This window comes from Momordica charantia (genome assembly GCF_013281855.1).
Source record: "Momordica charantia cultivar OHB3-1 chromosome 3 unlocalized genomic scaffold, Mcharantia_2.0 BLBB01000003.1, whole genome shotgun sequence".
NCBI lineage: Eukaryota > Viridiplantae > Streptophyta > Magnoliopsida > Cucurbitales > Cucurbitaceae > Momordica > Momordica charantia.
In genome coordinates this window covers 15,832,835-15,848,609 of record NW_028275161.1, presented here as the reverse complement: position 1 = coordinate 15,848,609, position 15,775 = coordinate 15,832,835, and the positions used below count along the sequence as shown (strand labels likewise).

The following is a 15,775-nucleotide window of genomic DNA, read 5'->3' as shown; positions in this document are numbered from 1 at the left end:
GAAACAGAGCATTAGTGCTTTACGAAGATTTATAGAGATTGAAGGAAGCTAATTTGTGTTCGAGCACAACAGAATCAGATTCTCTCGAAGTGGTCACACAACGCTCTTGTTTTTTAGTTTATTGCATTCCATAGGGAATTTACTCATTTTCAATAGTTTTAATGAAGTCTTTTTTTTTTTATAAAATAATGAAGTCTTAAAGAAAGGTAAAAGAATTTACAAAAATTGAACTAATGGAAGATATACTACTTATTTAAATATGAGACATAAATAACATTACTTATTATTATTTTGAATTTAAATAACATGGGGCATAAACCTTTGAAGTTTGAACTTCTAATATCATTTTTTAGTTAACAATTGTGGGATGAAATATCGAAATTATAACTTATATAATGATGTTAAATTTTAATAAGTATCCATCTTATCTACATGTTTAGGTGGGCAACTTTCGATACTATTTAATGAAAGAACATGGTTTATTTTATAAGATATTTTCGAGTCCAAGAATTATGGAATTTACATTTTTATTTTGCTTAGTTTAACGGCGGTAAAAATCGATTAGAACAACAAAATTTAATAATATTTTATATTAATGACGATTATTTTAAAATCATATTAATTATTTTTTATTGATTTAATTTTATTATAATTATTCTATAAATTATAATTATCTATTATTTGTTAAAAATCAATAACTTTATTATAATAAAATAAATTGTCAAAACGAACCGCTTAATGGTAATTGACATATATCTCAAACTACGAGGTTGTGGAGTTCGAATCTCGACCCCACCCCCTACATGTTGTACTAAATAAAGACTTATTATATTAATTACTTTTCATTTCTATTCATCGATACGTTTACTACGGGGTGAAAGTGCAAAAAAGTTTTCTTTTGTTAATTTTTGTTAGATTTGTTGGATGTAGGTTTCGTGAGTTGTACGTCCCCCCATCCACACACTCTTTCCTAGGGTGTTTAAAAAATCCGACGAACCCGACGAACTCAACCCAACTTGGATTGAGAATTTCCCAACCTGATCGGGTTGGCCCTTAAAAAATTTGGGTTGACCCAACCCAACCGGAATTAGCCTTATTTAATATATATATATTTTTTATAATAAATATATAATACATTTATTATCTTCAATCTCAACCATGGGTTGAGAGATCATTCCTTTAACATTTAGAGTTTTCACTTTTCTTTTCTCACCTTCCTTCCTCCGTCATTTTGACCTCCCTTATTTGATCAATCTCATCCTCAAGTTTTCTCTTCTCTATTGTTGTCTCTTCACTCAAGCATATTGCTGCACCCATCGTCGTCCCTGCAATTTCGTCGCCACCCACTGCCCGCTGCACCCGCGGCTGCCGCCGCCCTTTGTCCCGTCGCAATCGTCGCCCGTGCCCTCATCGTCCCATCGCAGACCTCCTTCACCACTGATTTGAAGTGGGGAGGAGGAATGAATCATCTCATTCTCTTTTTTTTCGCGTAGAGGATCTTCCGTTTTTGTTTTTTTGCTTTATATTTAGTGAGCAGATGATTTTTTTCTCTCCCTTTTGCTTTATATTTCAAACTGTAAATTTGGGAGATTTGGAAGATTTGGAAAAAAGATAATCATCTTCGATTCTCCTATTTTGATTTTTTTACACTTTTTTTTCGTCTAGGATATAAACAATAAAATAAAAAAAAGGGACAAGCCGACAACCCGACCCGACCCGACCTAAAATTTTTGGGTTGGGTTGGGTTGGCCATCAATTTTTAACGTGTCGGTTCCCATATATGGCCAACCCAAAAATTTGGTTTGGTCCTAAAAGTACCCCTAATCCGACCCAACCCACCCAACCCGTGAACACCCCTACTCTTTCCTCTATTTGAGGAGGCGTCACCCCAATCCACACACTCTCTCTCCTCTACCTGAGGAGACGCTCCCACACTCAAGGGCCTGCACCCCTCCTTGATGGGTTGCGTAACCGCGGTCCAAGTAGCGGGCACGCCACGACGATCGAACCTAAGAGCCTGCACCCTCCTTGATGGGTTGCGTAACCGCAGTCCAGGTAACGGGCACACCATGACGATCGTGTTGGCTTTTTGGCCCTTCATCTTGGTTAATTAATTTAATTAATTAGTGTTTTGATGATAACAAACACACTTAGTATTAATTGTTTTTTGTGTGTAAGAATAAACATAAATTTATTATGAGCTTCAATAATATTATATGATTTACTGATAATATATATTTTATTTATTGATAATTTTAGTGTTTTAAAGTGTTCACAGCGTAGAGCTCGATACGATGATTCCAACGGATTTTGAATTACCCAAATTGGAGCTCAAACGAAGAAATTATGATCGAAAGAAGTTAAAAGAAAAATAACCCGAGATGGATGACGTAGCAGCTAAATCAAGTAAGTGGTCCATGTGGCATGATGTTAAAAAAAAAATAAAGTTACCCTTGAAGTAACTTAAAAGAAAGAAAAAAATAAAAAGTAATATATATATATATATATGTCACATCACATTAAATACATATTTGTTTAAAAAAATTTATATATATTATATTATATATATATAGAGCCGTTTCACATATCCATATATAATATTTTATTATTATTATTATTTTATTCCATTAAATCTCAAATTTTCATCTTTAATCATTTGAAATCTAATTGTCCAAATTGATTTTGGTTTCAAATCAATTTCAATCCTTTTTCCCCCTATTTAATCAACTCTTCTTCTCTCAAAATTTCAACAACTTTCCTCTCCAATTTTCTCTTCAATCTCTTCATGTTCATCTCTCCAAAATTTCAAATGTTGTTCTAATTTCTTGTGAGATAAATTTTTTTATTTGAGAGATATTAGTGCTTCCAATTTTATTTCTCTTAGCCATTTGAAGGCTTTTATTTGTAAGAATTTTTCTTACAAATTTGTGAGCAAAAATTTGTATATCTACTCTTTGAGAGAGTTTGTAAGTTTGTTATCAAATTTTCATATTCTTTGTAAGGGTTGCTCTTGAGCCCGAAAAATATCATTTATAACGATTTGATCTTGAACTGTGGAAATGATCATGTTTCTTCTTGCTCTAGGAAAAAGAAGACTTTGTACCGGTTTGACTCCTACCATGGAAAGAGTCAAAGTTTCTTAATCGAATACCAAGAGGCGCTTAGGGAGTGGAGTAGGCCGGTTGTTGCCAAACCACTATAAAATTTTCGGTGTAATTTTCTCTAACCCTACTCTATTTAATTTTTGCAATTAATTTTCTTTATTACAAATTGCATGAAATTAATTGTTCGAATTTATTAATCATATTTATGCTCAATATTTATATTTGAATTATTTGGGTGGTGAAATTAATTAGGGTGTTTGTATTTCTAATTTGTTGTTTAATTTTGTGTTAAAATAATTTGTTCATAAAAAGTTTATATAATTGTTTAAATTGGGCCCATCGTAGTAAAAAGTTTAAAAAGTTTCATTAAACCCTATTCACCCCCGGTTGTCGTACCGATCCAACATATCGCACCTAAGAGCCTGCACCCCCACATCACCACCACAGTCAGGATCGCACCTAAGAGCCTGCACCCCCACATCACCACCACAGTCCCTTGTGGCTGACGAGGTACTGTGACGACAAGCATGAGTTAATTCTCCCTAGTGGCTTAGAAAGGAAGCAGTGGGACCCCTATAAATGCAGCGGTCCCCTAAGCAAATGGGGTAACTGACTTTTCTTCTCTTAATTCCAAAACTAACATTATATTGTCTTCCACATTTTTCACTTACTTAAGCTTTAAAGTGTGTTACCCGACACCACGCTGGCATTAGCTCAATCTTCTTTTTTTTACAGGTCATCCATGATCTACGATCCAGTTATTCAAGTCAAGAATTTGCTATTCCCTAATATTTAACTACCCAACGGGTCAAATCCGGACTACCCGGTTCGATTGGCCTCCCAAATTACGTTTTAACAAGATTTATAGAAAACAACCGCCATATTATATAAAATATCCCCTTGGATCGCATAAATTCAAGTGGATGCTCGTTGGGTGGGTGAACAACTTTAGAAGGATCATTCATCGACCTCCAATGTAGCATTTAGAAAGCTCACATCAACCCCTAGGTGAGTTTCCTCCATCTTTACCTCCATCCAATCTATACTAAATTTCATGATGTCACTCTAGAGCCTATCATAGGCCCTTATCGAACATAACGCTGCCTCTAGTTTCAAGCTTCCTTCCAATCAGATAAGAGAGCCTCTCGCTCTACAATCCTTTCTGCCTGACAACGTTCCAATTCCACTCGCAAAAGTTCCATTTCAGCCAAGGACGTGCTGCCTTAGACTTCTCTAAAGATGCCTCTACCTCCACCCACTTGAGGTTTGCTAAGTGTAGCTAGACTTGTGCCCCTCAGCGACTCTATCTACCGCAGCTTTCGCTGCATAAACATGTTGAAGCTTAGACCCTATACGAAACACCACTGCGCTTGTCCTCATATCAAGCTGACAGAGGCACAAGAAGATAGATAAGTATATTGGAGATGAGCAGAAAAATAAGAGAATACATATATCGAAAAGCAAAAGGATGGTACCCTCTGTAAATCAAAGAGCCCAGAGAAGATATTGCGCTCGACGTTGGCAGAAGGAACCATCTTAGGAAGAACCTCTGTCTGGCAATGTTGGTAGGAGGGTGAGTCGGTCGTCCCAGACGAACTGCCTAGCTTAGTGGTGAACACCGCTCGTTTCATCACCCTTTAAGCGTAGAGATAGTCGACCAAAGAAGTAGGATGCATGTCTATGGATTTAGAATACAACAAGTATCACAAAGTAACTATGGTGAGATACTATAATGAGAAATATTAAAAAAACAAAAAAACAAAGAGGAGAAAAAACAAGAGTACTTAGACATAGAATTTCTTCCCAGCTAACTCTTTCTCCTGCAATGATGCCGACCTCTAAGGCAGGAATGGGATACCACTCCGAGGTTAATGAGACATCGTTTGTGCTATAGGACGATATTAAAGCACTTCATAGCAGCTCATGTCCTGGCAGGGGTTGGATAAGCTTGAACTGCAAAACAAAAAGAGTAGACACACCAGTTAGGGTAAAATGGTGACCGACCGAGTTGACTTAATGAGACAGTAAATGAATACTGACCTGGTTGTCCTAACTCGGTTGAGATGGAGAATAGATCATATTCAGAAGAAGTGTCGCTTGCCAATCTTCGGTGACGAAGAACCACTTAGATTTCCAGTCTTTTGCAGAATTGGGGAATCTAATTGCTAGAATGCCATGGGCCCCTTTAGACGCTAGAGCCACGACAACATTGCTAAACAGAGGGGCAGCCACAGCGCACGAGCCACCCCCTCGTTCATGGTCACTAAGGCCATGTCCGCAGAGGTTGCAGACGCTGAGGTCGCACCTACAAGGGCTACGACTGCACTCAAGCCATTCAACAAGGGCTACGACTGCACTCAAGCCATTCAACAAGGGGGCGGCCACTACGCGTGAACTGCCCCCTACTTCTTCTTGACTCAGTACAAGGTCTGCTGTTGGGTGACTTGGCCATATGATGGTTTGCCTTACCAAGAAATGGAATTGGGCCCATCGGGGAGGGATCGCCTTTAACTCAAAGAAATAAGCAATGACCTCGGGATTGATAGTCACATTCCCGCCCGTTCGCTGCCATGCCAGTAGCACCCCAATAAATTTGACCATCCGTTAGGAACTAATTTAGCCAGGGCCAAATGAAAGAAACTTAGGAAACATTGGATAAGAGGATGCATAAGTAATCCAACGCCACAGTGAAACATCTTGGTATAGAACACCAACTCTCTCGGCGGTGGACGAGTCATCTTCTCCCCTTCACATGAGATGCACATTCACACTAAATTTGGAATTTCATAATGGGCCTGAAGTATGACTAGTTCACTCTCGGTCATGCAAGAGGGAATCCAGTGTGTATCTACTTTGGGGGCCACCTGTACAGAGCACCTATGTTCTTCCATTATTTAATTACCCGGATTCGCCCCAAATTGTGTTTTAACGAGATTTATAGAAAACAGCCGCCATAATACAAAACAAAATACCCCTCTAGATCGCATAAATTCGAGTGGATGCTCGTCGGAGAAGCGATGGGCGTGCACGGTGGCACTGGAACGCAGTCTGCAGACCCGGCCATGGGATTGGGAAGAGCAAAGCCGAAGGTGGTGGTGATTATGGGGCCGACCGGTTCAGGGAAGTCCCGTCTCGCCATCGATTTAGCTTCTCACTTCCCCGTGGAGATCATCAACGCCGACTCTATGCAGGTTTATCAAGGATTGGACGTTCTCACCAACAAACTCCCCCCTGAAGACCAAAATGGTCAGTCCGTTTCTTCTGCAATTGTTCACGCTTTCCCCTGCCCTGCGATTGATTTCTGATGTGGGTTTTCTATTGGGGTTCGTTATCTAGGAGTGCTGCATCATCTTCTAGGTACAGTGAGTCCAGACGTTGAATTCACGGCGAAAGATTTTCGAGATTCTGCCATTCCTGTAAGTTAGCAGCATTGTGTAATGCTAAGGGTTTTTTTCTTCTAGTGCTCATTACGCATTCTTAGAGATGCAAACTGAAAGAGTTTGAAATTGATTAGTGTGGTTGAAATATTGTGGCTTTCAGTGGTATGCATCGATGACGTTATTTTTAAGCTTCAGTTTCTTCTTCTGGTCCTTAACGTGGTCAATAATTACCTCAACTAAGATAAAGAATTTAAACCTCTCGAGCAACCCTGTTATCTTTAATCATATTATTTTTATGAAGTATGTGGGATGAATTTTTCCCTTACAATTTGGGGTCATGATTCTGCTTTTAAATTTTCAGGTTATTGATGACATAATATCTCGTGGGTGCTTGCCAATGATAGTGGGTGGAACAAATTATTATATACAGGTAAGAAAGTGTCCTGTTTAGTCATCTAATGGTTAATAGGATAACTTGAATGCTTCTACTGGCAAGTTTTTTGTCGTGCAAGTGTTCTTTTAATTGTTTACCAAATTATTGGACATCTTAAGATTACTTCTTGACATTTTAGATTACTTCCTTTGAGAGATTGAGACTTCTTGATATTTAACTACTAATCACCGCCTTTTTGTGGGCTTCACTTATATATCATTTTATTGTATATTGAGACTTCATGTTTAACCAAGCTTCCACTGAGAGAAAATGAAAGAATAATATACAAAGGGCAAACAAAAAACAAGCCCGACTGAAGGGGATCAAAGTTCAAACCAAGCTTTCACTGAGAGAAAATGAAAGCCGACAAAAGGAGATCTACCTATAAGGACGGACCCCAATCCGAAAGAATGACACCTAACTGATACTCGCTTCTATTTATGCAGGCTCTTGTTAGCCCATTTCTTCTGGATGATTCTGCAGAAAACATTGGTGAAGGTTGCTCCAGTTATCCTGGTAATTACCAACTCGATGGGTTTAAGAGCACTTCATATGGATCTGGAGTTTTAATTATTTTTTATTCATGTTTTCCAGGAGATGAGGTGCTCGGTATTGAGTTGGATGAGGGAAGATATCGTTTGAAGTATGACCATAACCACCTTAATGAGATTGATCCAGTTTCAGCAAACAGAATCCATCCTAATAACCACAGAAAAGTAAGACTGCCAGCTTATAGTATGTATATCCTTCCGATGAATACGAAAATAAGTTAGTTCTTAGTCTTTTATACTTAAACGATTGATTTGAATTACAATGTTTTCCTAGTGGCTAGTAAATGGTTCTTAAAAGAATTCTCTTTGATTATAGCCACCAAGTTGTAGAATGATTTGATTTCCCCTCTAAAGACGAGTGGTTGAGAACCAGAGCTTTACATGAATTTTTAAATGTCTTATCTTCTATGTTATCTAAGTGGTTTTCCTGGTATCTGACTTATGTTTACACTCACCTTTTTTTTTCTTCAGACAGGTATTGAACACCTTATACTTCTTCTTGTTTATCTTTTTTCTTAGTGAAGTGTTTCTTATCAGGAAATAGGCGTTGAATCTCTGTACTTCCCTGAGTTCCCTCCTTTTTTTTCTTTTTTTTTTTGTGTAAATCTATATGTAATGTAGGTTCTTTATGGGCATCATTAACTCAAGCAATGCCCACCCAAAATCCTACATGATACCCTGAGTTCCCTCTTCTTATTGTTTATGTTTTAAAAGAAGTGTAAATATGACCTGTATTTCTAGGCTCAGTATTCGTCCATAGGTTTCTCGTATATTATGTTTGTCCAGTAATTCATGACAGTTTGGGACTACAGTGAATTGTTCTCAAGTTAAGTAAGCAGACTGAAATTGAAGGAAAGTTAAAGTGTCCAAAGTAGCTTAACCTTAAAACTAACCAAGAATGTGGGGAGTTACATTGGTTCGGCAGCCATCATGGGATGGCCTAGTGGTCACTAAGGGCCATTGTAAATAGCAAAGGGCTTAGAGGGAATGAGTTCAAACCATGGTGGCCACCTACCTAAGATTTAATATCCAATGAGTTACCTCGTCAACCAAATGTAGTAGGGTCAGGCGGTTGGCCTGTGATTAGTCGAGATGCACGCAAGCTGGCCGGATACACTGATATCAAAAAAAAAAAAGTTACATTGGTTCGGCAGATTTTTTATTTTTTTCCCCTCTGTCAAAGAAAGGTTCAGTGCCAAATATTATTCAGCATGTTGTTGCTTGTGATTCTGCCATTGAAATGAAACTATGATACCCTCTTCCTTCCTTCCATATGATCGACACAAAAATCTCAGTATCTTCATATTGTTCACTACATCTTGCACAATTATAATTTAACTGAACTTCCTACCCGGCTTTTGATGTTTTCAATTAACATTGAATGTGTTGCAGATAAAGCAATACCTGAGTTTGTATTACCGCACTGGTGTTCTTCCCAGCACACTTTTTCAAGGAAAGGCTGCTGAGGTTTGAATCTTCTTTAGTTTAACTATGTGATTATGGTTTTTAACATCATTTAAAAAAACCTCCTTTTAATTCTTCCTTGATGCTTGGACATTTAATGAGTTTCTTTTCTTCAGATTATTTATTTTTCATTTAATCTTGTTTGCTTAAGTCCTTGAATAATACCACACCCATATTTCTAATACATGGTGTTACATTGCATGTGGCAGGGCAGAATTGGGGTCAAGCTGATAGTTTCAGATATGATTGCTGCTTGATATGTGTTGATGCATCTGTTCCACAACTTGACCAACATGTTGATTCTAGAGTTGATAGTATGATGGCTGCTGGATTACTTGATGAGGTCTATGACATTTACAATCCGAGTGCAAACTACACTAGAGGATTGCGCCAAGCTATTGGTGTTCGGGAGTTTGAAGAGTTTTTGAGATATTACCTACTTAAAGGAAGATGTGATAAAGATAGTGATGGAATCAGTCCAAGTAATTCAATGGAGGACTGTAATGAGATTTTGAAAGAGAATATGAGGTCAATCCTAAATTTACCAAGTGATGGTCAATCCAGTTTGCTATTGAAAGAAGCCATAGATAATGTAAAGTTGAATACTAGAAGACTGGTTCGTCGGCAGGTGAGTGAATATCTAACCTATTAAGTGTTAACCTTCTTTTTTCCTACGTGATTCCGTCAGAGAACTAAACATGTATTTCAAATGCAAATATTGGTAAAAATCAGGAAGAAATTCATGGTTTATTGCTGGCTTATTGATATGATACTTCTAGGGCTTGTTCAGTAACCAATTTGTTTCTTATCTCCTGTTCTTAAAAGACAAGTGCTTTAAGTTGCCAATATCTTTTGTTTTCTTTCCTGCAAATCTTTTTTCTCGAGATCTCTGATTATAGCCCAGTATTTTAGGGACATGTATTTGTAATTTTTTGCTGGGGTCCTTGTGTCAAGGTTGAAGTCTTGGAACTATTTTTACTTTTCAACTCACCTTCATTACTATCAGATTGATTATCAACCTGATTTTGGATTTCTTTAGAAGAGAGATGATATGAACCACCTAGGGCTTTAAATTATAATACACTTTTATTTAAGACTTTTTTTCTATGTAATTTATTGTGCCTTCCAATTTTATCCTTTCTTGAACATAATAAGTAGAGGTATCTTTGTCTTTTTGCTTTGGTTGATGATGTCGCATCTATGGTTTAATTGCTATCTAAAGCCTGGCCATTAGGTTGTTTTACATATTAGATCAGTTTTGATAATGAATTAGCCATAGAGCTTTTCCTTTCAAGTTTAGCCAGGAGCAACCTTTTGCAATTTCATGTTTCTTTGAATTGCATACCAAGAATATTCAAGTAGGATTGATAATCCTATTATGTGGACGTGGAGTGTTCGACTCTTGGGCAAAGGAACTTGTTCTTTGTCTTGAGAGCTTTGATCTTAAGGCAATCCATATCTACCTAAACTTTAGGGTTGAAATTGAATCAATTTGGGAGTTTTAGTGTTTTTGAATTAGGGGTTCATATGCCCAACGGGTTCCTAATTTTAATTTGCTAGGGTTTTCACATCAAAAGTTTTGTTTTTATTCATTCTCCGTAGTTATTTACAATTGGTAAGGGGTTTTGTAATGCTTTCAGTCTGGGATTGTGAGATTTATACTCAAGGATGATTTTGCTTTATTGCTATTGTGTGATGGGGGTTTTGAAATTATTTGTGACGTACTTTATCAAGTTCATTTCTGTTTCTTCTAATAAGAAAAAACATTAGGGAGTTGGGGACGAAGTTGAAAAATGGTGTATAACTTAGAGTCTAAGTATCTATTTAGCCTAAATATTTAATTAATGACAATGCTCGAGTACATGTATTAAAACAGTACATGTTTTATTCAATAATTCTATAATGTAGTTTTTATTGGTTGCAGAGGAGGCAGCTAAAGAGACTGGAAACTTTATTTGGATGGAAGATACACTATGTTGATGCCACTGAGTATATATCATGTATAGCTTCTGTGATAATCTTAAGCTCACTATTTGATCAACTATTTATTTTATAAGCTTCATCTTGCTTATCCTATTATCTTTTTTTTTTGTTTTGTTTTTTTTTTTTTTTGCCTATCCTATTATCTTGAACACTTGCTATTTCAAATGCTAGGCAAAGTGGAGGATTCATGGACTGCACAAGTTGTTGAACCTGCAGTCCATATAATTAAGTCTTTCCTTGAAGATAGTTGTTTAGCAACTGAGAAAGCGACCCCACACGATTCTGGGCAAACAATAAAAAGGGACTTGTGGACACAATATATGTGCAAGGTAATATATATTGGGTGCGTTCCAAAATAATTTCCTTTTTCATTTTGAAAATCGAAAATAGTTTTCTATTACAACATATTCATTTGATTTTGTCAGAACTTCTTTGAGAGACAAAGTAAAAAACTGGAAAAAGGAGCAATGTTTTGTTGTTTCATGTATTTTCTTTCCTATTTTGTTAGAGTAATCAACACAAGAAGGAATGAAAAGGAAAATTGGATACCAGCTGAAAAGCTTATTCCTGAAAGGCTGAAAGTAGTTCTTTCAAAATTTTTACAAGAGGCAAGCAAGCTCTCCGGAACAACTCCGATAGGAATGCCCTTGGGGTACTTAGGGATAGTAATAGTATAGTAAGGATATAATAATTAGTTAAGGGATTTGTTAGTAGGGAATTGTTATAAATAGAGCGGGAAAGGCTGAAGGAAGGCACAATTGTTTCATGATTTTAGGCTTGAGTGAGATTACTCAAGAGGTGAGATCAGTATCTTGAATACTTGGGGTTGGGGTTTTAATTGTACGGCTTTATCCTTTTATATTTCAATACTGTTTTAGTTGTTTGGATTCTATCAAACTCCTATTCATTGTTCATGCAACCAACATTACCTGCATTATTTGTACAGGCTTGTGGGAATAAAGTACTGAGAGGAGCACATGAATGGGAGCAACACAATCAAGGGCGCACACATCGGAAACGAATATCTCGGCTTAAGAAGTGTGAAGGGCTTTCTTTGATACAACAGAAACTACCACAAAAGTAACTCCTTATAGCTTGTGATCTTCTAATTTATTTTCATTGCCTGAGCCTTGTTGCCTGATACCTGTGCTGCTGAGGATCGGCCCTGGGAATTGGTATTACAGAGTAGTACTGGCTTTGTTTTTTGGTCTTTTTTATAACCCTTTAGATAAATCTACATGTGATTTCGGCTCTTAAGAGTTAAGAGTCGAATTGTATAAGCCTAGTCTAATCTAATATTAGCTTTGTCTTGGTTTCTGATTCTTTTGCTCTCTTCTGTGCCCTCCTATGCTACTGCTATTATCCTTTTCCTGATGCTAAAATTTTTATTTGTATATTTACAAATTTCATGCTGTTTGTGCAAGTTATGATGCTAAGTTCAACTTCAGTTCGAAATCTTGCAACCACACACAAAAAGGGAGGAAAAATTGGAGCCCTTTGAATTTATTTTGTATGTTTTTTTTCCCCCTTCTTTTGAAAAATCATTTGTCTTTTAGTTAGTACGGTCACAGAAAGTGTGACAAGCCACCCCTGAGGTTTACTTGTTCTTGGGGAGACTAAAGAGAGGGGGTGGGCTTGGGCATGGGTTGGCACTGCCAAGTGAGCAGTTGCGACACCATTTTTTAAGGAATTTCTCTGACTCGTAGGTAAAGGAGGGATAATGTTAGTGTGAGGAGATTGTCCTTAATAGTGTTTGGGAGCTTTTGTGTGTGTTCCAGCCAACCTAACGCGGGTAATTTGTCTGATTCTATAACATTTTGTGGTTAGAAAACTCGTAGGATTAGGCATTGAGATTCAAGGAAGTACTCATTTAGTTTGGGAGAAGAAGGTAGCAAGACCTATTCTTTTGGGAGGATCGACATTAAGGCTCATTGGAGAAAAAACATTGCTTTACTCTCTAAACCGTTGAGGATTTCTCAACCAAAACCGACTCTCTATGGCATATAGTTATTTGAAGTGCGAAACCGCTCACTTGGGTTGTTATACTGAGGAGTGAGGACTCTTCAAGAATCCCTTGGCTTTCTATGTAGTGTCTAAAGAGTTGGTAATAGAATAGGAGAAGAATTAGGTTCTGGAAATACCAATGGGTTATAGACATTCCTCTTCAACAATTTCCCACACCCTTCCATCCAGATTCAAAGAACCCTAATATTTGAATTGTGGGCTGCTCAAAGCTGCACTTAGAATCCAAGTTTAAGGAGCCACTTTTTTATTGGGAAAGCAAAAGTTGGGCCACTCTCTTCTCTACTCAAGAATTTTCACCAAGGGATTCCAATATTTAATAGAGCCCAGATACTTGGAAATGAGGGAGCTTTCTCTCCCCTCCCCTTTAGATAAAAATCAAACTTTCATCGAGAAGAAAGAAATATTTCATAGAAGGGGCACAAAAAAAAGCCCTAAGAACGAGTTCCAATCTAGGAAGATCAAACTAATGAGTAATTTACAAGGGGTTTGGATACCAAAGTCTAAAGGGGAACATGAAACTGAGCAACAATCCAAACGTCCTTTCAAGATCTCTCAATCCCTCTAAAAATCCTATTATTTTTCTCGATCCACAAGCTTCATAGAACAACTAAGAAATCCACCTACCATAAAAGCCGGTCCCTGTCACGAAACAGAGGGCAATGAAGAAGCTCCTCCAGCATCAAACTACACTCTAGCATGAACAAGGCAAACCTGCCCGAAGCATCACGTTTGGACAAACTTCACATCCATTTTTTTGGTCTATGCTCTAAAGAAAGATCAGCATCTCTTACTTTCTTGGTGTGTGCTGTACTATAAGGAAGTTGAGAGCCACTTGAACACTCTTTGTTCACTGTGAATTTACATTTTTTCTTGTTGGCATAGAATCTCTACTTTTTGGCTCCATTGGTGTAATTCAAATAGTGGTTTTCACATACCTTATTCCAAGCTCCTTTTTCTTCATCACTTGTTCTTTGGAAAGCTTAAAAACATGGTAGAAATGGGGATGAATAGGATGTGTTTGCTCTTGTTTTTCTTATTCTTCTTCTTGCTATGTGGGGCCTTCACAAGGCCAACCAAAAATCAAGTTATGGACAAGAAATGAAATGATAAGGACATATAATGGATGTACTTTTACAATTATTAATAACTATGGTACATGCATGTATATTGATGAGCATTTATTGTATACACATCACGATATATGTTTCTTTGATTCAAAAAAAGATAAAAAAAAGGAAAAAAAAAGATGAGGCTAGAAAGAGCAAACATAGCTAGAAGGAGACCCCAACTAACACATTTGACTCAAATGATATGAGGAGGTGAAGAACAAGATGGAATATTCCTTAGCCAACCTAATCCACTTGACCTACTTAGCTTAGCTTAGCTACTGAAAGTTATTCATAATGAATTTAACCACAAATGAGAAGTTCGGGATTTGAACATTCGACCTTAGGGTTGAGTGAACAGATTATTACATAATTTCTTGTTGGATGTTCCACACATATTTGCTATTGTTTTTTAGAGTCTAATGCCAACATGAACGGTAAAATATCTATTCGTTCAAATCTCTACACCCACATTAATTGTTCACAAAAGCAAAAAGGCTAATGCTTGATTTGATCAGATCGCTGCAGATTTTAAATAAATGATGGTGTAAAATGATTGCACGAATAACATAATAAATGTGTAGGTATAATTTATATGTGAGGTATTTAAAGTTTGTACCAAATAAGTTAGGTATACTATGTTTGCATCTAATATTTTTGATTTTTCTGTTTTTTTAGCAAAAGGAAAAAGAACAAATCCTTTGAATTCTAGACATGTTGATAAACTTGTTGTTGGAAAACTAGATGTTTCAAAACAATTTCTCCTTCCACAATTATATTCAATGAATCATGATCACACAACACAAACAAGAGATTAAAGGAAAAGCAGAAAATGACACAAGAATTTATATTGGTCCGCCCCAATAGTTTATAGGCTACGAGTCTTCCACTAAGATTCGGGTTCCACTAATAAAGAGATCGGATACAAGCACTAAATACTCACCTCAATATTCATCCTCTAGAGGTCCCAACAAGAGTCCTCTAGCTTCTAAGTACTACAATGCCACAACATTTCTGTAGGGCGCTGCGATGATGTCATGATGGGAGCGCGGCGATGAAATTTTTGTTTGTAGTGCCATGGCGCTGTACTGACTTTATAATTATGCAGGCGCTGTACTGACTTTATAATTATGCAATTTCGGGTTTTAGGGTTTCTTAGTTGAAATTAGAGCCATTTTGAGCCTATTTGAGAGTAGTTTCATGGCAGTTTTGAAACAGAGGCTCGGGGTATTGGCAAAAATGTAGGGGCATATCAAGGTTGACATATTTGAGGTAATTAGATCTTGATTCTATTGTGAGTTTTCATTCATGTACCTAAGTATAGTGTATTATAATACTTAAAAGCTAGAGGGCTTTTGTTGGGACCTCTAAAGTGTGAATATCGGGGAGAGATATTTGGGTGTTTGTATTCAATCTCTTTATTAGTAGACCCCGTATTTACGTGGAAGACTGGACGTAGTCCATAAATTGTTGGGTGAACCAGTATGAACTCTTGCGTCCTTTTCTGCTTCTCACTTTAAAATCTTATTTGTGTTGTGTGATTGTGATTTACTGGATATAACTGAAAAGAGGAAATTGTTTTGAACCATCTAATTTCTCTAACACTTGTCCACAACATTCTTATCTATGCTAATATCGTACACAAATTGAAAGCCACCTACTATCCTATCTAATTCGAAACCTAACACATGAAGTTTATGACATAAATATACATTACATAACATAAGAT

General features: G+C 37.0%; 1 protein-coding gene across 1 annotated transcript; it reads left to right on the top strand.

The window, feature by feature from the left end:
* The first annotated feature begins 5,956 nt into the window (after positions 1–5,956).
* IPT2 (tRNAisopentenyltransferase 2) lies at positions 5,957–12,238 on the top strand. Its single transcript, XM_022286993.2, has 10 exons — positions 5,957–6,350; positions 6,441–6,520; positions 6,846–6,914; positions 7,364–7,433; positions 7,512–7,633; positions 8,861–8,935; positions 9,147–9,560; positions 10,857–10,932; positions 11,087–11,244; positions 11,862–12,238. Exons 1-10 carry the CDS (start codon positions 6,104–6,106, stop codon positions 11,997–11,999), a joined length of 1,449 nt encoding a protein of 482 aa, XP_022142685.1. The 5' UTR covers positions 5,957–6,103; the 3' UTR covers positions 12,000–12,238.
* The last annotated feature ends 3,537 nt before the right edge of the window (positions 12,239–15,775 follow it).

What these genes read in the sequence shown, in the direction of transcription:
- IPT2 (XM_022286993.2), top strand. Translation starts at nt 6,104, where the DNA reads ATGCTCGTCGGAGAAGCGATGGGCGTGCACGGTGGCACTGGAACGCAG. An exon ending in TTCGAGATTCTGCCATTCCT is followed by an intron (nt 6,521 to 6,845) that starts GTAAGTTAGCAG and finishes TTAAATTTTCAG; the next exon opens with GTTATTGATGACATAATATC. An exon ending in GAACAAATTATTATATACAG is followed by an intron (nt 6,915 to 7,363) that starts GTAAGAAAGTGT and finishes CTATTTATGCAG; the next exon opens with GCTCTTGTTAGCCCATTTCT.